Source organism: Salmo salar, chromosome ssa08 (genome assembly GCF_905237065.1).
Source record: "Salmo salar chromosome ssa08, Ssal_v3.1, whole genome shotgun sequence".
In the NCBI taxonomy this organism is placed as follows: Eukaryota; Metazoa; Chordata; class Actinopteri; order Salmoniformes; family Salmonidae; genus Salmo; species Salmo salar.
In genome coordinates, this window is record NC_059449.1 from 4,667,367 (window position 1) to 4,691,191 (window position 23,825).

The 23,825-nt window shown below is 42.7% G+C and overlaps 1 protein-coding gene across 1 annotated transcript in view; it reads left to right on the top strand.

Moving 5' to 3' along the window:
• LOC106609931 (uncharacterized protein DDB_G0283357-like) overlaps nt 1-23,825 on the top strand; it is a 66,819-nt gene that overhangs the window by 14,888 nt on the left and 28,106 nt on the right. Inside the window, exons 2-5 of the mRNA XM_045722608.1 lie at nt 9,507-10,184; nt 10,266-10,910; nt 10,995-12,692; nt 12,744-13,867. Of these exons, the coding sequence (XP_045578564.1) occupies nt 9,507-10,184; nt 10,266-10,910; nt 10,995-12,692; nt 12,744-13,867 (4,145 nt within the window). The remainder of the gene's footprint in view (nt 1-9,506; nt 10,185-10,265; nt 10,911-10,994; nt 12,693-12,743; nt 13,868-23,825) is intronic.

A 23,825-nucleotide genomic window follows, 5' to 3' on the forward strand; every position in this document is an offset into this window, starting at 1 on the left:
AGTTGGCATAGATGCTTTAGTCCAGGTCTGGGAGGAGATCCCTCAGGAGACCATCCGCCACCTCATCAGGAGCATGCCCAGGCGTTGTAGGGAGGTCATACAGGCACGTGGAGGCCACACACACTACTGAGCCTCATTTTGACTTGTTTTAAGGACATTACATCAAAGTTGGATCAGCCTGTAGTGTGGTTTTCCACTTTAATTTTGAGTGTGACTCCAAATCCAGACCTCCATGGGTTGATAAATTGGATTTCCATTGATTATTTTTGTGTGATTTTGTTGTCAGCACATTCAACTATGTAAAGAAAAAAGTATTTAATAAGATTACTTATTTCATTCAGATCTAGGATGTGTTGTTTAAGTCTCCCCTTTATTTTTTTGAGTAGTGTATTTTTGGTCTTAAAAAAACAAAATACTCTGCAATCATCCGATTTTTTTGGCTCTCAATTTCAGCCAATGGAAAACCTATTATTGTGAATAAAATAGTGCAAGGGTGAGAAGTGAAGCTGACTGGAGCAAGGGTGATAATTTAGGGTGATAATTGATCAATGCAGGGGTGAGGGTTGAGGAGGAGGTGTGACACTTGACTACTGCAGAGTTGATACTTGACTAGGGGAGGGTTGACGTGTGCAGGATAGGGCTGCAACAATGGTTTCCGAAAGTGGATTCTCAATCCTTGTAACCCGTGATGATATCAAATAAATAAAGCGATATTACTGTGCAGCGTAGACATTCTATTTTCTACCGAGATTGTAAAACAATTCGTATATTGATGTAGTGCCCATTGGTAATGAATGTTTCAACGTCTGTGTTGAGAAAGAGCACTAAAACCTCCACTAATCCTTGCGGTCTGTATCATCCAATCACACATGGTGTGCCATCACGTGTTTGTTAAAAGATCACGTGACTTGTGTCTGCTCTGTGATTGGACGATACTGCAGCTATCAAGTGCCATCATGTGATCGCTAACAGATCACATGACTTGTATATGCTCTCTAATTTGATGATACAAACCGCAATGTTGTATGGAATGAGTAGTTTGTTTGCCCCCTAACTGTAACGCTTGTCCAAAGGAGTAAACCAAGGTGCAGCATGGCATGTGTTCATCTTGATATTTATTTTAACTCTGAACACTTAAACGAAATAATAAACAATGGAAAATGACCGTCACGTCTTGCAGGCTTACAAAGCAGTACAAAAATAAGATCCCACAACTCAAGGAGAGAAAAAGGGCTGCCTAAGTATGGTTCCCAATCAGAGACAACGATAGGCAGCTGCCTCTGATTGGAAACCATACCTGGCCAAAACATAGAAATATAATCCATAGAATGCCCACCTCACACCCTGACCTAACAAAATAGAGAAATAAACTGTCTCTCTCAGGTCAGGGCATGACAGTACCCCCCCCCCCCAAAGTGCGGACTCCCGGCCGCAAACCTGAACCTATAGGGGAGGGTCCGGGTGGGCATCTATTCTAGGCGGCGGCTCTGGTTCGGGGCATAGCCCCCACTCCGCCCGCTGATCCTCCCGCTTCTGTGTCGCCGGAGGAACCAGACCGCGGATCGTCGCCGGAGGCTCTGCATTGCCGACCGCCGCTGAAGACTCCGGGCTGCGGGCCGCCGCTGAAGACTCCGGGCTGCGGGCCGCCGCTGAAGACTCCGGGCTGCGGGCCGCCGCTGAAGACTCCGGGCTGCGGGCCGCCGCTGAAGACTCCGGGCTGCGGGCCGCCGCTGAAGACTCCGGGCTGCGGACCGCCGCTGAAGACTCCGGGCTGCGGACCGTCGCTGAAGACTCCGGGCTGCGGACCGTCGCTGAAGACTCCGGGCTGCGGACCGTCGCTGAAGACTCCGGGCTGCGGACCGTCGCTGAAGACTCCGGGCTGCGGACCGTCGCTGAAGACTCCGGGCTGCGGACCGTCGCTGGAAGCTCCGGACTGGGGAGCGTCGCTGGAGGCTCCGGACTGGGGAGCGTCGCTGGAGGCTCCGGACTGGGGAGCGTCGCTGGAGGCTCCGGACTGGGGAGCGTCGCTGGAGGCTCCGGACTGGGGAGCGTCGCTGGAGGCTCCGGACTGGGGACCGTCGCTGCAGGCTCCGTGCCATGGATCGTCACTACAGGTTCCGTGCCATGGATCATCACTGGAGGCTTTGTGCCATGGATCATCACTGGAGGCTCTGTGCCATGGATCATCACTGGAGGCTCCGGGCCATGGATTATCACTGGAGGCTTCATGCCATGGATCATCCCTATAGGCTCGGGCCATGGATCATCACTGGAGGCTTCGTGCCATGGATCATCCCTACAGGCTCAGGGCCATGGATCATTACTGGAGGCTTCGTGCCATAGATCATCACTGGAGGCTTCCTACGTGGAGCTGGAACCGGTCTCACCGGACTGGGGAGACGCACAGGAGACTGGGTGCGCAGAGCAGGCACAGGGTATACTGGGCCGTGGAGGCGCACTGGAGGTCTGGAGCTTCGGGCTAGCACACCCCGTCCTGGCTGGATGGTTATTTTAGCCCAGCAAGGGCGGAGCGCTGGCACAGGACGAACTGGTTTGTGCTGGTGAACGGGGGGTACCGCGCGTAGAGCTGGCGCAGGATAACCTGGGCCGAAGAGACGCACTGGAGACTAGGAACGCTGAACCGGCACACTTCTTCCTGGCTGACGGCCAACTCTAGCACGGCAACTGTGAGGAGCTTGCACCGAGCACACCGGGCTGTGAGTGCGCACTGGTGACACAGTGCGCATCACCGCATAACACGGTGCTTGCTCGGTCACTCGCTCCCCATGGTAAGCACAGGGAGTTGGCTCAGGTCTCAACCCCGACTTCGCCAATCTCCCCGTGTGCCCCCCCAAAACATTTTTTTGGGCGCTGCCTCTCGGGCTTCCCTTGTTGCCTTGCCTGTTCCTCCCAGTATCGCCGTTCCGCTTTCGCTGCCTCTATCTCCTCTTGCGGACGGCGATACTCCCCAGGCCTTGTCCAGGGTCCTGCCCCATCCAGGATTTCCTCCCAGGTCCACTCATCCTGCCCACGCTGCTTGGTCCTTTGGTGGTGGGATCTTCTATAACGGTTGTCCAAAGAGGTAGACCAAGGTACAGCGTGGTATGTGTTCATCTTGATATTTATTTTAACTCTGAACTCTTAAACAAAATAATAAACAATGGAAAACGACTGTCACGTCTTGCAGGCTTACAAAGCAGTACAAAAATAAGATCCCACAACTCAAGGAGGGAAAAAGGGCTGCTCTGATTGGAAACCATACCTGGCCAAAACATAGAAATATAAACCATAGAATGCCCACCCCACACCCTGACCTAACAAAATAGAGAAATAAACCGTCTCTCTCAGGTCAGGGCGTGACACTAACTCTATGTACACAATGTTGTACCCTTGTTTTTTTTTGTTCATACATCAACGTTTTTTATAAAGGGATTTCCAATCTTTTAAATTAATGGTTCACCCCAGAGATCTTTTTAGCTATTGAACGTTTAAACCACAATAACTAGCATGTTGTTGAAATGTGTAAGCTAAAAATGAGTGGCCATGTCAGTTCCTGGAACCATAACTGCGGAAAGAGGGGCAGCACTATTGATACTTGATGAGAAGGGTTGAGGTCTGAGCAGGAGGAATGAGGAGGTTCCTCATATATATTCTGTTTCATCATTGCCACTGCATCTCTAACTGGATTATAGTAGGCTACACAATGGACACACTTTTAGACAGGCATGAATGATGCTCAGCAATGGCAGCTGCCAAACGAGTCCTGCAAGTTTGAACAACCTATAAATGGGTTACAACCACAACGGGTTGGACAAATTTCAAGTCTCATTCTTTCCCATCTTTCCAGAAGTTGTTCATCTTCAGTTCTCAGAAAGCGAGGAGGATAAGTTATTTGTACATCATTTCTCATTTGAGTAAGCTACAATCCGCAGGTCCTAGCTGACAACGTCTCGGATATAGGACGATTTATTCTCAGGTAAAATGCAGCTGCAGTGAATTTGATGGCCATGATTGCTTGTTCAAGTTTCACAGCAATTGTTCTTCATATTTCAAGACCTTGTAGATTTACCTATGCAATTGAAAGCTGGCACATCTGCACCATCTGTTATTAACGGGACGTCTTCCAAAGACAACATAGCCAATTCATTCTGATGTACTTTAGAACTGTTTTGGTGGCTATTAAAGGCACAGGGCATCTATAGGGTAAACCCATGGATATACAACTGTTGAGTGATTGTTTGACAGGATATTTGAATAGCGGTGCACAAAGTTGTTGATATAGCCATTGTTTCTCAAACCTCTCCTCGGGGACGCCTGAACTGGTTTGATGATTAGTTGACAATTTAAATCAAGTGTGCAAGCTCTGGAATAAATCAAAACGTATAGAAAGGCTAGGAGAGGTTTGAGAACCACTTATAGGCTATGGAATATTTGTGATTTTATTGATATTTGGAATAACATCTGCAGTCGTCTTTGATGTATTTCCTGTCGGTCAAACACATATTTCAGAAAACGTCCTTAATTGGGTTAATGGATAAACACACCTAGTCATAAAAGTATGTTTACACGCACACTAATAATTTAATAATAAACTGATTATGTAAATATACTGAACAAAAATAAATGCAACGTGCAACAATTTCAAAGATTTTACTGAGTTACAGTTCATATGAGGAAATCAGTCAATTGAAATGAATTCAATTGGCCCCAATCTATGGATTTCACATGACTGGGAATGCAGATATGCATATGTTGGTTACAGATACCTTAAAAAAATGGGTATCACAATGGGCTTCAGGATCTCGTTGCGGTATTTTTGTGCATTCAAATTGCTAATCGATAAAATGTAATTGTGTTCGTTGTCCGTAGTTTATGCCTGCCCATACCCCACCGCCACCATGGAGCACTCTGTTCACAATGTTGACATCAGCAAACCGCTCGGCCACACAACACCTTACACATGATCTGCCAAATTCTCTAAAATGACGTTGGAGGTGGCTTATGGTAGATAAATTAACATCAAATGAAACAAATTTGTGCTCAAAATTTGAGAGAAATAATATTTTTGTGCGTATGGAACATTTCTGGGATCTTTTATTTCAGCTCATGAAGCATGAACACTTTACATGTCGCATTTATATTTTTGTTCAGTGCAGTATGGAAATCGTGATTTATACACCTTACTTTGCTTATCTTAATCGGAATATCAGATTTCAAGGTAAGACCCAGATGCAGACCGTGTCGAAGTAACAATATTCATTACAGCAACAGGGGCAAAGGTACAGGACGGTAGGCAGGCTCAGGGTCAGGTCAGGCAGAGGTCGGTAATCCAGAGGGGGGGCAAAGGTACAGGACGGCGGTCAGGGGCAGGGGCAGGCAGAGTGGTCAGGCGGGTGGGTACAGGGTCAGGACAGGCAAGTGTCAAAAACCTGGAGGACGAGAAAAGAGAGACTGGGGAAAAGCAGGAGCTGACACAAAAACGCTGGTTGGTTTGACAAACAAGACAAAAAGGCAACAGACAAACAGAGAACACAGGTATAAATACACAAGTGATAATGGGGAAGATGGGCAACACCTGGAGGGGGGTGGAGACAATCACAAAGACAAGTGAAACAGATCAGGGTGTGACACGGCGTAAGGTCAAAATGTAATGATTTTATGGAAACTGTAGTGCGCTCCAATATTTTGAGCCATCCTTTCCTCAACAGCCTCCTGTGCATCTTAGAAGTAGTTTTCACATACTTATTTTATTTGTCCCTGAACTCAGAATTTAAAAAGGCGTGGGAGAACGTTTAATTTGATTGATAGTTTTCTGCATTCATCAAAAGTCCTATCAGAGAGAGAGAGAGAGAAAGAGAGAAAGAGAGAGATTTGGCATTATCACTCATCCTCTCAAGACTGGTGCTGTGAGCTTTGTTCAAATGCCACACTATTCCCCCCAACAGATTTTAATGTGTGGCTATAAAATGGTTCTCATCTTTCAGCAGCACTGGGTGTTTGAAAGTGCAGATATAGATGGCAAGAGAGATGGACCAAAACCATTAGTGTTTTATCTCAGCTCAACATCGGCCTCCTTTTCGTTTCTAGTGTCTTATCTATTTTAAAGAGTATTTTAAATGTAGGAGTTGTAACGGCGTTCAGGACACCCACTGAGATAGGATCTTCAAAGATTACACAGTAACAAAGAATTGGGACGCGCAGGTTTGGATGTTATGTTTTGAAGTTCTGATCTGGCTGGATAAACTCATCGCTGTGTGTGTACATTACTGTCAGTAAAATACCAACCTATGGTTTGTCAATTGAAGTAAGCAGGAATTCTCTGCTGGAGTTCTGAGCTGTCACCCTTAGGTGTTGAGTCCCGGTAGTAATCCTTGAAGTCATAGATTCCTGCTTCATAACATTTAGAATTGCAAAATGCAGTTATCAACAAAGCTACATAATTACAATTAATTAGTTGGCTGCAAAGAAGGCCAAACAGATATAATACTTGGATAAAATAATAATGTTAAGCCTTGCTTACATTTGTATACAAACACATATATGCGTGGGGATACTTTGGAATAGATTTCTAAAATTAAAATCACTTGGAGCTGATTTACTGGTGTTTTTACAGTCTTTTATGTTCAACAATTATTTTTATTATGTAGCAGAAAGTCCTTCAATATGGGTAAATGTTAGACGTAATAGGCTTAGTTTAAGATTTGATGTGCGTGGATTGATGTTGTATACCTCTACAGGGACGTGGCAGATATGGTACCTCTGATCATTCTCCTTCTGCTAGCAGGTAATACACTGTGTGTGGGTAATTGGGTGTGCTTTATGTGTGTGGGTATGTTCCTCAGGGGTTAAACCTCACAGGTTAAAATAGCTATTTGCTCATGAGGGGTTGCACAGCCACCTTTAACCACTATCGTTGGAAATAGTTATGACTTTATTTTTCTAACAGGACTAGGAGGGCAGACGTCAGCAACAAACGCAACAGCAACGACCACAAGTGTTCGGGTCAATACGACAATGGGTAATGTACCTTTATATGTATCAACATTCCAACTACTTCAACACAATCCAATGCAAGGAAACCCCAATTGATAAATGAGACCAGACTAGATGCAGTCAAAAATAACATTTAGAATTGCAAAATGCAGTTAACAAAGCTACTGAACAATTCCACAAAGAGATGCTACCAAGTGGTTAGGGTAAAAGTAGAAAACGAAGCCACACAAAAAAAACAAGCCTGCATTCAACTCATCGCCACTTGTGGGTGGTGTGACTTCAGGCTGAACATGACTATAGTGCATCCAGGTACCAACAGTACGTAAACACTTGGACAAAATAGCCGGAGTACTTGTCTTATCTTTGCATGCAAAATTCCTGGTTTAATTTGGATCCCACTTCACAATAAATGTCCCGAATACCTTTACATGGTAGTTACATACAGTGAATTTGGAAAGTATTAAGACCTCTTGCCCTTTTCCACATTTTGTTATGTTACAGCCTTATTCTAAAATTGATTTAAAAAAATATTCTCATCAATCTACACACAATACCCAATAATGACAAAGCAAAAACAGGTTTTTAGACATTTTTGCAAATTTAGTAAAATAAATACAAACCTGAAATATAACATTTACGTAAGTATTAAGACCATTTACTCAGTACTTTGTTGAAGCACCTATGGCAGCAATTACAGCCTCGATTCTTCTAGGGTATGACACTACAAGCTTGGCACACATGTATTTGGGGAGTATCTCCCATTCTTTCTTGTTGAGCGGCCTTTCAGGTTATGTCGATATAGGACTCGTTTTATTGTGGATATAGATACTTTTGTACCCGTTTCCTCCAGCATCTTTACAAGGTCCTTCACTGTTGTTCTGGGATTGATTTGCACTTTTCGCACCAAAGTACGTTCCTCTAGGAGACAGAACGCGTCTCTTCCTGAGCGGTATGACGGCTGCGTGGTCCCATGGTGTTTATACTTGCGTACTATTGTTTGTACAGATGAAAGTGGTACCTTCAGGCATTTGGAAATTGCTCCCAAGGATGAACCAGACTTGTGGAGGTCTACAATTTTCTTTCTGAGGTCTTGGCTGATTTCTTTTGATTTTCCCATGATGTCAAACAAAGAGGCACTGAGTTTGAAGGCCTTGAAATACATCCACAGGTACACCTCCAATTGACTCAAATGATGTCAATTAGCCTATCAGAAGCTTCTAAAGCCATGACATATTTTTCTGGAATTTTCCAAGCTGTTTAAAGGCACAGTCAACTTAGTGTATGTAAACTTCTGACCCACTGGAATTGTGATACAGTGAATTATAAGTGAAATAATCTGTCTGTATACAATTGTTGGAAAAATTACTTGTGTCATGCACAAAGTAGATGTCCTAAACGACTTGTCAAAACTATAGTTTGTTAACAAGTGGTTGAACAATTAGTTTTAAAGACTCCAACCTAAGCATATGTAAACTTCAGACTTCAACTGTAGGTATTCCTCTTTTCCAGATGGGATAGGGCAGTGTGCAGTGTGATGGCGATTGCATCGTCTGTGGACCTATTGGGGTGGAATGCAAATTGCAGTGGGTCTAGGGTGACAGGTTAGGTGCAGGTGATATGATCCTTGACTAGTCTCTCAAAGCACTTCATGATGACAGAAGTGAGTGCTACGGGGCGATAGGAAAGTAAAACTGAACTGAATGACTATGTTTCAGTATATTAATCTGGTCTCTATATTACTTAACTGTTTAACATTATAAGAACATTATAACAACTGAAACAAATTCCTATAAACAATTATTGATTGGATATTAAGTCATCTATTCTATCTTTTCATGTTCCAATACAATTCTGATAGTTAACAATGATCAGCTGTTGTTGAAGCTGTGTGCAATGCTTAATGTTTTATAGAAGACCTATTTTCTTTGAGATCAATACGTCTTCTATTATATACACATAATTATGTCTGATGATTTGCTGTCTTCCAGGAGTTTTTTCAACCTCAGCTCCAACTACTACTTCTACTCCAGTTCCTCCAACCTCATACATTTCAACTACAAACATGGTCGTCAATGCAACATTGGATCCTGTGAACACGTCAACAACACACATGGAGCCCAATGGAACATTGGCGCTTCTCATTTTGACAACAGCCAAACCCGCTGTCAACGACACATTTGTAACTGTAACACAAGGCAATACAACTGCAAAACTGTCAACTACAGCACCATCGTTGTCAACTACCACAGTAGTCAATGCAACAGCTCCTCCAACTACCTCAGTAGTCAACACAACAGCTCAATCAACTACCCCAGTAGTCAACACAACAGCTCGTTCAACTACCCCAGTAGTTAACACAACAGCTCATTTAACTACACAAGTTGTTAACACAACAGCTTCTCCAACTACCCCAGTAGTCAACACAACAGCTAGTTCAACTTTTCCAGTAGTCAACACAACAGCTTCTCCAACTACCCCAGTAGTCAACACAACAGATAGTTCAACTTTTCCAGTAGTCAACACAACAGCTCCTCCAACTACCTTAGTAGTCAACACAACAGCTCATTCAACTACCCCAGTAGTCAACACAACAGCTTCTCCAACTACCCCAGTAGTCAACGCAACAGCTCGTTCAACTTTTCCAGTAGTCAGTGCAACAGCTTCTCCAACTACCCCAGTAGTCAACGCTACAGCTCGTTCAACTACCCCAGTAGTCAACACAACAGCTCGTTCAACTACCCCAGTAGTCAACGCTACAGCTCATCCAACTACCCCAGTTGTCAACGCTACAGCTCCTCCAACTACCCCATTAGTCAACACAACAGCTCGTTCAACTACCCCAGTAGTAAACACAACAGCTCATTCAACTACCCCAGTAGTCAACACAACAGCTCATTCAACTACCCCAGTAGTCAACACAACAGCTCATTCAACTACCCCAGTAGTCAACACAACAGCTACTCCAACTACCCCAGTAGTCAACACAACAGCTACTCCAACTACCCCAGTAGTGAACACAACAGCTTCTCCAACTACCCAAGTAGTCAACGCAACAGCTCGTTCAACTACCCCAGTAGTCAACACAACAGCTCGTTCAACTACCCCAGTAGTCAACGCTACAGCTCCTCCAACTACCCCAGTTGTCAACGCTACAGCTCCTCCAACTACCCCATTAGTCAACACAACAGCTCGTTCAACTACCCCAGTAGTCAACACAACAGCTAATTCAACTACCCTAGTAGTCAACACAACAGCTCATTCAACTACCCCAGAAGTCAACACAACAGCTATTCCAACTACCCCAGTAGTCAACGCAACAGCTCGTTCAACTTTACCAGTAGTCAAGGCAACAGCTCGTTCAACTACCCCAGTAGTCAACGCTACAGCTCCTCCAACTACCCCAGTAGTAAACACAACAGCCCGTTCAACTTTTCCAGTAGTCAACGCAACAGCTCGTTCAACTACCCTATTACTAAACGCTACAGCTCCTCCAACTACCCATGTAGTCAACGCTACTGCTCGTTCACCTACCCCAGTAGTAAACGCTACAGCTCCTCCAACTACCCCATTAGTCAACACAACAGCTCGTTCAACTACCCCAGTAGTCAACACAACAGCTCATTCAACTACCCCAGTAGTCAACACAACAGCTCATTCAACTACCCCAGTAGTCAACACAACAGCTCATTCAACTACTCTAGTAGTCAACACAACAGCTCAGTCAACTACCCCAGTAGTGAACAAAACAGCCTCTCCAACTACCCCAGTAGTCAACGCAACAGCTCGTTCAACTACCACAGTAGTCAACACAACAGCTCGTTCAACTACCCCAGTAGTCAACGCTACAGCTCCTCCAACTACCCCAGTAGTAAACACAACAGCCCGTTCAACTTTTCCAGTAGTCAACGCAACAGCTCGTTCAACTAGCCCAGTAGTCAACGCTACAGCTCCTCCAACTACCCCATTAGTCAACGCTACAGCTCCTCCAACTACCCATGTAGTCAACGCTACAGCTCGTTTAACTACTCCAGTTGTCAACGCTACAGCTCCTCCAACTACCCCATTAGTCAACACAACAGCTCGTTCAACAACCCCAGTAGTCAACACAACGGCTCATTCAACTACCCTAGAAGTAAACACAACAGCTCATTCAACTACCCCAGTAGTCAACACAACAGCTCGTTCAATTACCCCAGTAGTCAACGCTACAGCTCCTCCAACTACCCCATTAGCCAACACAACAGCTCGTTCAACTACCCCAGCAGTCAACAAAACAGCTTCTCCAACTACCCCAGTAGTCAACGCAACAGCTCGTTCAACTTTACCAGTAGTCAAGGCAACAGCTCGTTCAACTACCCCAGTAGTCAACGCTACAGCTCCTCCAACTACCCCAGTAGTAAACACAACAGCCTCTTCAACTTTTCCAGTAGTCAACGCAACAGCTCGTTCAACTACCCTATTAGTAAACGCTACAGCTCCTCCAACTACCCATGTAGTCAACGCTACAGCTCGTTCAACTACCCCAGTAGTAAACGCTACAGGTCCTCCAACTACCCCATTAGTCAACACAACAGCTCGTTCAACTACCCCAGTAGTCAACACAACAGCTCATTCAACTACCCCAGTAGTCAACACAACAGCTCATTCAACTACCCCAGTAGTCAACACAACAGCTCAGTCAACTACCCCAGTAGTCAACACAACAGCTACTCCAACTACCCCAGTAGTGAACAAAACAGCCTCTCCAACTACCCCAGTAGTCAACGCAACAACTCGTTCAACTACCCCAGTAGTCAACGCTACAGCTCCTCCAACTACCCCAGTAGTAAACACAACAGCCCGTTCAACTTTTCCAGTAGTCAACGCAACAGCTCGTTCAACTACCCCAGTAGTAAACGCTACAGCTCCTCCAACTACCCCATTAGTCAACACAACAGCTCGTTCAACTACCCCAGTAGTCAACACAACAGCTCATTCAACTACCCCAGTAGTCAACACAACAGCTCATTCAACTACCCCAGTAGTCAACACAACAGCTCAGTCAACTACCCCAGTAGTCAACACAACAGCTACTCCAACTACCCCAGTAGTGAACAAAACAGCCTCTCCAACTACCCCAGTAGTCAACGCAACAACTCGTTCAACTACCCCAGTAGTCAACGCTACAGCTCCTCCAACTACCCCAGTAGTAAACACAACAGCCCGTTCAACTTTTCCAGTAGTCAACGCAACAGCTCGTTCAACTACCCCAGTAGTCAACGCTACAGCTCCTCCAACTACCCCATTAGTCAACGCTACAGCTCCTCCAACTACCCATGTAGTCAACGCTACAGCTCGTTTAACTACTCCAGTTGTCAACGCTACAGCTCCTCCAACTACCCCATTAGTCAACACAACAGCTCGTTCAACAACCCCAGTAGTCAACACAACAGCTCATTCAACTACCCTAGAAGTAAACACAACAGCTCATTCAACTACCCCAGTAGTCAACACAACAGCTCGTTCAATTACCCCAGTAGTCAACGCTACAGCTCCTCCAACTACCCCATTAGTGAACACAACAGCTCGTTCAACTACCCCAGTAGTCAACACAACAGCTTCTCCAACTACCCCAGCAGTCAACGCAACAGCTCATTCAACTACCCCAGTAGTCAACGCTACAGCTCCTCCAACTACCCCCGTAGTCAACACAACATCTCGTTCAACTTTTCCAGTAGTTAACCCAACAGCTCGTCCAACTACCCCCATAGTCAACGCAACAGCTCGTTCAACTACCCCAGTAGACAACACAACAGCTCGTTCAACTACCCCAGTAGACAACACAACAGCTCGTTCAACTACCCCAGTAGTCAACACAACAGCTCGTTCTACTACCCCAGTAGTCAACACAACAGCATCTCCAACTACCCCAGTAGTCAATGCAACAGCTTTTCCAACTTCCCCAGTTGTCAAGGGAACAGCTCGTTCAACTACCCCAGTAGTCAACGCAACAGCTCATTCAACTACCCCAGTAGTCAACGCAACAGCTCGTTCTACTACCCCATTAGTCAACACAACAGCTCGTTCTACTACCCCATTAGTCAACACAACAGCTCGTTCTACTACCCCATTAGTCAACACAACAGCTCGTTCTACTACCCCATTAGTCAACACAACAGCTCGTTCTACTACCCCAGTAGTCAACACAACAGCTCGTTCAACTACCCCAGTAGTCAACACAACAGCTCGTTCAACTACCCCAATAGTCAACACAACAGCTCGTTCTACTACCCCATTAGTCAACACAACAGCTCGTTCAACTACCCCAGTAGTCAACACAACAGCTCGTTCAACTACCCCAGTAGTCAGCACAACAGCTCGTTCAACTTCCCTAGTAGTCAACACAACAGCTCGTCCAACTACCCTTATAGTCAACACAACAGCTCTTTCAACTTTCCCAGTCATCAACACAACAGCTCGTTCAACTTCCCCAGTAGTCAACACAACAGATCGTTCAACTACCCCAGTAGTCAACACAATAGCTCCAACTACCCCAGTAGTCAGTGCAACAACTTTTCCAACTACCCCAGTAGTCAACACAACAGCTCGTTCAACTACCCTAGTAGACAACACAACAGCTCGTTCAACTACCCTAGTAGACAACACAACAGCTCGTTCAACTACCCCCGTAGTCAACACAACAGCTCCTCTAACTACCCTAGTAGACAACACAATAGCTTCTCCAACTACCCCAGTAGTCAGTGCAACAGCTTTTCCAACTACCCCAGTAGTCAACACAACAGCTCGTTCAACTACCCCAGTAGTCAACACAACAGCTCCCCGACCCACTGTCTTCTGTCTGTCTGCCTTGCCTCTCACTCTGGCACTGCTAATGGTACAGTTGCTGGCTAACTAATAGCTGGTGTCATAGCTGCTTTTGCATTGGCTTGACCAATGAACTTGACCAATTTTCCAGCTCTCATAGAGACACCTTAAGATGAATGACCGGCTTTGGCAGAAGAATGCACAATGTGTTAATTGCAAAAAATATATGTATTTCATGTACATACCCCCAAGTACACACAAACAAAAACACACCTAAATGTACTTTTTGATGTCAAGTATGATATTTGTGACATTCCTTACGAATTGGTATTGGGGTTTTTTCTGCTTATGAGTATTGATATTCATAGTATTGATAATTAAGGGATAAAACAAATGTCGTTTTTTTTTTTTTACAAACCAATGCTAAAATGTATGCGACAAGGTAAAATGCATATACCTTATCTTTCAAGTGACTGTATTTCCACTTATCCATATAGGCTCTCAAAGACATTACTTATTTACTTGCATCTTGTACACAGCAGCTTGCACATGTTTTATCTGTTAGATTTATATGGGAAATAACTAAACAATTAGAAAACCTTTCCTGCAACATGTGACATCCAAATCCTATTGCATAATTTGTTTGCTTTTGTGTTATTTTGTGTTGCCTTTTTAATTATTAACTGCTTGTTACCAAGACCAAATACCTTTATGATATTTACTTTGAGTTATTTGTGGCATATCACTGAAGTGTCAAAGTGGCCGAGGAACTAATGCTGATCACTGCACTGCACTGCACTGTTTTAAAAACATTTGAACGTCTTATCTTGTTAATATTCAATCAAGTATGTAAAAGTCATAGAAGTACATTTTCTTCATTACTGTTTTAATATAATTATATTTTGGGTCATGTAATTGAGTCGAATAATTCATTTTTAAATAATTTACAGTTTGAGTAACCATATGGGTAACAATTTACAAACATGCACCCCAAATGATGTTATGAACAGTAATCATATATTTATACTGAACCAAAATATAAACGCAAAGTCCCATGTTTCATGAGCTGAAATAAAAGATCCCAAAAATGTTCCATAAGTAAAATTTGTTTACATCCCTGTTAGTGAGCATTTCTCCTTTGCCAAGATAATCCACCCCCCTGACTGGTGTGGCACACTTTACATGTTGCGTTTATATTTTTGTTCAGTATACCTATCCATCTATCTATCCATCTATTATTAAATAAACTTTTTGAATTAAACATTAAATCAACTTTTTATTTATTTCAGAAAGTACTGTTCCAATTTATAAACACAGTAGAAACTGGTGACTTGCACACAAAATTTAAAAATACCAGTTCATATTCTGAGCGATACCATCAATATGAATAATACATCAAGTTAGTTTAAAAAAATGTGTGAGGTGTTTTTGCAATACGGTCATTCAAATTATACAATAGTTAATGCAACATATGGACTATAAAACTAAATGGAGATATCAACGACAGCAGGGGAAAGGGTGTGGACGGACCCACATGTCCAAGATGGGAAAATCCTAATTTGACCAGGAAGTAAGAGCATGATTTGGTGGCAAGTTCATTGGAAAAGACCATGAATCCATCAAAAACATAAAAGACAAATGGTTAAGGACGAAATGAGAAACACATAGCGTCATACACCTCACACACACCGCATGAGCACTATGCAGCTTCTGAGCAATACAGACGTAGATCTCTCTTAATCAAAACCAAAAACGCTATATAATATATATATTTGTCAACCTCCAATCATGCTCCTTAATTAATGGCATCTCTTTAAGTTTTGTACTGTAAGTGTTGTCACGTCCTTTATTGTCTTTTATTTATTATTCAAATGTTATTTGTTTGTTCTTTGCTAGGTTAATATTTGCATATTGTAGTATCAATCACTCCACAAAATAAGTTTCCTCACATGAAAATAAAGTTATTAATAAAGTAAAAATAACTTATTTATGAAGTAAATAGTCATTTATTAATTAAATTCTAATACCCTGAGTTTGACAACACTGAAAAATGATTCAGGTGGTTATTTTGACATACAATCCAATTACATTTTTTACTTGAACATAATTAGTGCTGTACTCTACCTCACTGGTTCAACCAACTTGAAATGTACATTTTTTAAATGTAACATAATATATAGTGGGTGCATAATCTAAACAATTATTTGTGTGTAAAAACAACTACATGGACATTTAGTTTGATTACATTTATTTGATCATTAAAGGTAGTAGGGTATTCCAGTTTAATTGATATAGGAGTCAACTCCAAAAATGTCTTCACCCTTGATGAACATGAGCAAAAAAATACTGTTTAAAATAAATTGTACAAATAGTGAGCTATAATATATGCCTCCCCCAAAATTGAACAATTATGTTTTATACTAATATATTGCTCAGTGAAATAGGTTTTGTTTCACAAGTAATACAAATAAAAAGAGAAAATAGAAGTCAAAATTATTGGCACCCCTGTTTTCAATATATATTTTCTAAATAATATAATTTCCTTTTTTTGCATGAAATATATATCGGTTTGAATTATTCATTTTATACAGTCTTTTTTGCTCATCTTTATCAAAGGTGAAAATTATTTGGGAAGTGATGCTCTCTCAACTGAAGAATTAAGTTATTGCAACAGCTTGCCATGTGGCTCTGTTTTTAGAGGATTGTGGGTAAATTCAAAAACATTTAGTTAAAAAAACTCATACAATGTTGTCTGCTTGTTTTTGTAGAATTAAAAGTATATTTCTATATTAATAAGTATTTTGTTATACTATGAGGTGTAATGGATCATGATGAACATATATCAAAACTGTTGGGCAAACTGACATTCAATGATGAGACCACTAATTCTCACCATCAGTAAACTCATTGATCCTTGCCTCTTCCTCCCACCCAAGAAAACTATATGGACAGAAAGGAGCAGAAGCTCTGAGCAGTCATATCAGGCCTGTGTGTACAACTTCTAATGAGGCAATCGTGGCATGTAGTGGAGCAGGTCGAGAGCTTCAAGTTCCTTGGTGTCCACATCACTAAGGACCTCTCATGGTCCAAACACAACACGGTCATGAAGAGGGCATGACAACGCCTATTACCGATCAGGAGACTGAAAAGATTAGGCACAGGCCCTCAGATCCTCAAAAAGTTATACAGCTGCACCATTGAGAGTATCTTGACTGGCTGCATCACCGCTTGGTATGGTAACTGCTTGGCATTTGACAGTAAAGGCGCAATAGAGGGTAGTGCGTTAGGCCCAGTAGATCACTGGGGCCGAGCTTTCTTGACTTCTATACCAGGCGGTGTCAGAAGAAAGTCCTAAAAAGTCACTGTTCTCTCTGCTACCGCACGCTAAGCGATTCCTTTTTTTCACGCAGTAATTTACAGTTGAAGTCAGAAGTTTACATACACCTTAGCCAAATACATTTAAACTCAGTTTCACAATTCCTGACATTTAATCCTAGTAACCATTCTCAGTCTTAGGTCAATTAGGATCACCACTTTATTTTAAGAATGTGAAATGTCAGAATAATAGTAGAGAAAATGATTTATTTCAGGTTTTGTTTCTTTCATCACATTCCCAGTGGGTCAGAAGTTTACATACACTCAATTAGTATTTGGTAGCATTGCCTTTAAATTGTTTAACTTGGGTCAAACGTTTTGGGTAGCCTTCCACCAGCTTCCCACAATACGCCTGAAGGTACCAATTGACATAATTTGAGTCAATTGGAGATGTACCTGTGGATGTATTTCAAGGCCTACCTTCAAACTCAGTGCCTCTTTTCATGGGAAAATCTAAACAAGTCTGGTTGGGTGAATTTTGGCCATTCCTTCTGACAGAGCTGATGTAACTGAGTCAGGTTTGTAGGCCTCCTTGCACGCACAGGCTTTTTCAGTTCTGCCCACACATTTTGTATAGGATTGAGGTCAGGGCTTTGTGATGGCCACTCCAATACCTTGACTTTGTTGTCCTTAAGTCATTTGGTAGTACCTTCAGGCGTTTGGAAATTAGCTCCCAAGGATGAACCAGACTTGTGGAGGTCTACAATTTTCTTCGAGGTCTTGGCTGATTTCTTTTGATTTTCCCATGATGTCAAGCAAGACGCACTGAGTTTGAAGGTAGGCCTTGAAATACATCCACAGGTACACCTCCAATTGACTCAAATTATGTAAATTAGCCTATCAGAAGCTTCTAAAGCCATGACATCATTTTCTGGAATTTTCCAAGCTGTTTAAAGGCACAGTCAGTTTAGTGTATGTAAACTTCTGACCCACTGGAATTGTGATACAGTGAATTATAAATTAAATAATCTGTCTGTAAACAATTGTTGGAAAAATTACTTGTGTCATGCACAAAGTAGACTTGACAAAACTATAGTTTGTTAACAAGAAATTTGTGGAGTGGTTGAAAAACGACTTTTGATGACTCCAACCTAAGTGAATTTATTACACTTCCGACTTCAACTGTAGGTTAGTGTTGTGGATTAACTCAAATGTTGTTGATCCATCCTCAGTTTTCTCATATAACAACTATGAAACTCTGTAACTGTTTTAATATTTATTTATTTTTTGTGCAAAAAATGACGTACCCAAATCTAACTGCCTGAAGCAAGGATATGCATATTCTTGATACCATTTGAAAGGAAACACTTTGAAGTTTGTTGAAATGTGAAATGAGTGTAGGAGAATATAACACATTAGATATGGTAAAAGATTATACAAACAAAAAAGCGTTTAATTTTTTAGTTGGTTCCATCATCTTTGAAAATCAAGAGAAAGGCCATAGATCTGGTTGAAGATATCCCTCTAGTGGTGTGGGGGCTGTGCTTTGGCAAAGTGGGTGGGATTATATCCTGCCTGTTTGGCCCTGTCCAGGGGTATCATCGAATGGGGCCACAGTGTCTCCTGACCCCTCCTGTCTCAGCCTCCAGTATTTATGCTGCACTAGTTTATGTGTCGGGGGGCTAGGGTCAGTCTGTTATATCTCCAGTGTCCTGTGTGAATTTAAGTATGCTCTCTCTAATGCTTTCTTTCTTTCTTTCTCTCTCTCTCAGGGGACCTGAACCCTAGGACCATGCCTCAGGACTACCTGGCATGATGACTCCTTGCTGTCCCCAGTCCACCTGTCCATGCTTCGGCTCCAGTTTCAACTGTTCGGCCTGCGGCTATGGAACCCTGACCTGTTCACCGGATGTGCTACCTGTCCCAGACCTGCTGTTTTCAACTCTCTAGAGACAGCAGGAGCGGTAGAGATACTCTCAATGATCGGCTATGAAAAGCCAACTGACATTTACTCCTGAGGTGCTAACCTGTTGCACCCTCAACAACTACTGTGATTATTATTATTTGACCATGCTGGTCATTTATGAACATTTGAACATCTTGGCCATGTTCTGTTATAATCTCCACCCGGCACAGCCAGAAGAGGACTGGCCACCCCTCATAGCCTGGTTCCTCTCTAGGTTTCTTCCTAGGTTTTGGCCTTTCTAGGGACTTTTTCCTAGCCACCATGCTTCTACATCTGCATTGCTTTCTGTTTGGGGTTTTAGGCTGGGTTTCTGTATAGCACTTTGTGACATCGGCTGATGAAAAAATGGCTTTATAAATACATTTCATTGATTGATTGATGTCAAATCTGGTGTCAAATGAGGGCCCTGGGCATCATTTATAAGATTGCTTAACTCTTACACTACATATCTGCGCTACAGATGGCTATATCGGTCCGCTAATACAGGACAAGTAAAAGACCAGTGCACTACTTTTGTTAAAAAAGGAAAACAATGTTGTTGTTTTTTTTATTAATATTTATTAATATTTTTTTTAGGGGGTGATGCAGCAACCTCAGCACGCCAACTTCCCCTGGATATGATTAGGCCTAGTGGTAACCTACACACTTCAATGAAAGAAGATTCTGTCTGTTCACCTGTTAAATTCTACTGAGCAAAAACTTGAAATTAGAATAGTGTATCTAATAGGCCCAATTAAATGAGATATGCGCATAGTAATTTGTCGTATTGCTACTTCGAGAATATGTACTCATCATGAACTGCAAAGATGAGGAGTTTGTTCTGCAAATGTTTTATGTTTATAAATGAAACATTGTCTACCCGTGAAATATGTATTATGCTAATTTGATTTCAGCGGACATCGACTTTAGGTTAAGACATTTATAAAATGTTTAAACCATTTTCTATCCTAATTATTAGGAATAAGCAAAGGTTTTGATTTCTGGTCAAACCGATGGAAACGAGGTCTTAGAAAACATCAGAAAAAGGTATTAGAAATACAAAACACAATAATGTTGAAGTAAATATCATTGCAAAGATCTCCACCTGGTTAAACATATCTGGAAAAGGCCTGTGTCCATGGCAAGGATGGTGGTCTAGCGGTTTTCCACAAAGACTGTTTTGACCTGAAAATGTTGCCTGTCCTTGCTGGCATACCATTTGAGTGCATGGCTTTTAAAATGAAGTCTCCCAGTTCTCGCATTGTGATACTCATCTATCGCCCCCCTACAACAAACAATGTATATTTTACTATGAGCTGATCACCTCTCACCTGTCCTACCCTCTCCAATGTTGCTATCCTAGGTGATTTCAACATTCACATTGATTCAACAAAATGTTCCTCTGCTACTGTGGCGTGCTTGAAGGCCCCCACCGACCTAGAGGACTGGATGATCTCGCTCTTTAATCAGGTCAACACTCGCAGGGCTGCGGGGCCGGACGGTATTTCAGGGCACTGTTCTCAGAGCATGCGCAGATCATCTGGCTGGCATATTCACGGTAATCTTCAACCTCTGCTTTTCCCAGTCTGTAATCCCCTCTTACCATCATTCCTGTTCCCAAGAACTCTAAGGCTTCATGCCACAATGACTACAGCCCTGTAGTACTCACATCTGTAATCATTAAGTGTTTTGAAAGGCTTTTTATGGCACACATCAACTTCATCATCCCAGACATCCTCGAACAACTTCAATTTTCATATCGCCCCAAGAGATCCATAGGCGACGCAATCTCAATTGCACTCCACACTGCCATCACCCACCTAGATAAGAGGAATACCTATGTGAAAATGCTGTTCATTGACTACAGCTCAGCGTTCAACACCATTGTCCCCTCCAAGCTTGGCATAAATCTTAGGACCCTGGGAATGAACCCATACCTCTGCAACTGGATCCCGGACTTCCTGATGGGCTGATCCCAGGTGGTGAGGGTAGGCAACATCAACACAGCCACGCTGACCATCCCCTCCTGTACTGGCCACACACGACTCCAACACCATTATTAATTTAGCTTATGACACGACCGTGGTTGGCCTGATCACTGATGGTAAGCAGGAGGTCATTGACCTGGCAATGTGATGCCAGGACAATAACCGCTCCCTCAATGTCAGCATGACAAAGAGTTGATCGTTGACTACAGTAAACGGAGGGCCGAGCATATCCCCATCCACATCGAAGGGGCTGTAGTGGAGCTTCAAGTTCCTCAGTGTCCACATTACACAAACCAACACAGTTGTGAAGAAGGCACGACGATGCCTCTTTCCCTTCAGGGGGCTGGAAAGATTTGTTATGGGCCCACAGATCCTCAAAAGGTTCCACAGATGCACCATTGAGAGCATCTTGACTGGCTGTATCACCACTTGGTATGGCAACTGCTTGGCCAACTGTAAGGGGTAGTGTGTACGGCCCAGTACATCACTGGGGCCGAGCTCCCTGCCATCCATGACCTTCATACCAGGCGGTGTCGAAGACCAAACAAATTGTCAAAGACTCCAGCCACACAAGTTATGGACTGTTCTCTCTGCTACCGCATGGCAAGAGGTGCCGATGCACCAAGTCTAAAATCAACAAGACCCTGAACAGCTTCTACCCCCAATCCATAAGACTGCTAAATAGTTAGTCCAGGTAGCTATTTGGTTAACTATTTAACTTATCTGCATCGATCCTTTTTGCTCCTCACATACGCTGATGCTACTGTTTATTATCTATCCTGCTGCCAAGTCACCTTATCGTCACTTATAAAGTGCTGTGAAAAAGTATTTGCCCCTTTTCTAATTTTCTCAACATGTTATCAGATCTTCAACCAAAACCTAATACTAGATAAAAGGAAGATGAGTGAACAAATAACACAACAATGACATACTTATTTAATTTATTTCATAAACAAAGTTATGCATCACCCAATGCTGCTGTGTTAAAAAGTAATTACCCCTTACACTCAATAACTGGTTTTGCCACCTTTAGCTGCAATGACTCCAACGAAATGTTTCCTGTAGTTGTTGATCAATCTCTCATATCGCTGTGGAGGAATTTTGGCCCACTCTTCAATGCAGAACTGCTTTAACTTAGCGACATTTGTGGGTTTTCAAGCATGACTTGCTTGTTTCAAGTCCTGCCACACCATGTCAATTGGGATTAAGTCTTCACTTTGACTAGGCCATTCCAAAACGTCAAATGTGTTGCTTTTTAGGAATTTATGTGGACATGATTGTGTGTTTTGGATCATTGTCTTGATGCATGACCGAGCTGCTCCTCCGCTTCAACTCAGACGGAAAGCCTGACTTTCTCCTGTAGAATTCTCTGACACATAGCAGAATTCATGGTTCCTTCTATTAAGGCAAGTCGTCCAGGTCCTGAGGCAGCGAAGTATCCCCGAACCATCACACTACCACCACCATGCTTCACCATTGGTGTAAGGTTCTTACTGTGGAATGCAGTGTTTGGTTTTCGCCAGGCATTATGGGACCCGAGGAAATCCCAGGACCTTATTTTTTTTCACTCTCAGACACCTCCTCCACCCTACAGACTCTGGCCCTCCCATGACATCAACTGAACAATTTTACAAATTTGCAGAGTTTGAAAGGCTAAAATCAAAACCATCCGACAGGGTTAGGGTATACTCCAACCTTAACCCCACTCTGGTTCTTACCCCATCACATTTTTACATTTTACACCCATATCTGTCCCCGACACACAGGTGTACATTAAAACAAAGCCTAACACAACATCTGCTCTGTCAACATTGTCCAACTGGAAGAGGCAAAATATTGGATTCAGAACAACTTCCTCCAATTCAACAGCAGCAAAACAGAGGCAATGGCTAATAGGCAACCCCCAGCAGATCACCAAATGCAGCAGCATCCACCCTGTCATAAATGACCACATCATTCTCCTCTCCTCAGTCATCACTAATTTGAGTGTGAAATTCAATTCTGCTCTCTCCTTCAATTGCCACATTAGTCCGGTCTGTAAAACATTCTTTCACCTGAGCTAATCCATGCATTAATTTTCTCCTGAATTGAATATGGGAAAGCAGTACATGCCTGCCTGCAAATTAAATTCATAAACTACAGCTCATCCAAAACAGTTCCGCAAGGACCTACTAATTTCTCTATATATTTTTTTTTTACTATTTTCTACATTGTAGAATAATAGTGAAGACATCTAAACTATGAAATAACACGTGGAATCATGTAGTAACCAAAAAAGTGTTAAACAAATCAAAATATAATCTATATGTTAAATTCTTCAACGTAGCCACCCTTTGCCTTGATGCCAGCTTTGCACACTCTTCGCGTACAGTACATCTAAGTTCCACAACCAAGACTTCTCGGAAAGTTGATGGCCTTCCAGCTGTATGCCTCTGATTGTCCGAAAGGGGTCTCCCTCTATCCTACTACTGTTGATCACTCTGAAAGATAACCAGCCATGTTGACGGTTCCCATTGGTGATGAGCGTAGTAGGATAGTCTCACTTAGATTTGATTTTCTCTATATCTGACTTAAGACAGCTAATCAGCTGTACCAGTGATGGTCTGATGTGAGCTTCTCGCCAATTCCTCGGGTAGATAGTCAAAGTTCCAAACCACTTTGTGTGTGGGACAGAGGAATAGCAATTCTTACACTATTGTTCTAAATTCAATCACCCTCTTCTACTTCATCCTCATTATTCAGTTAATTCAAATTAAATTGTGAAGTTGTGCACAATTATC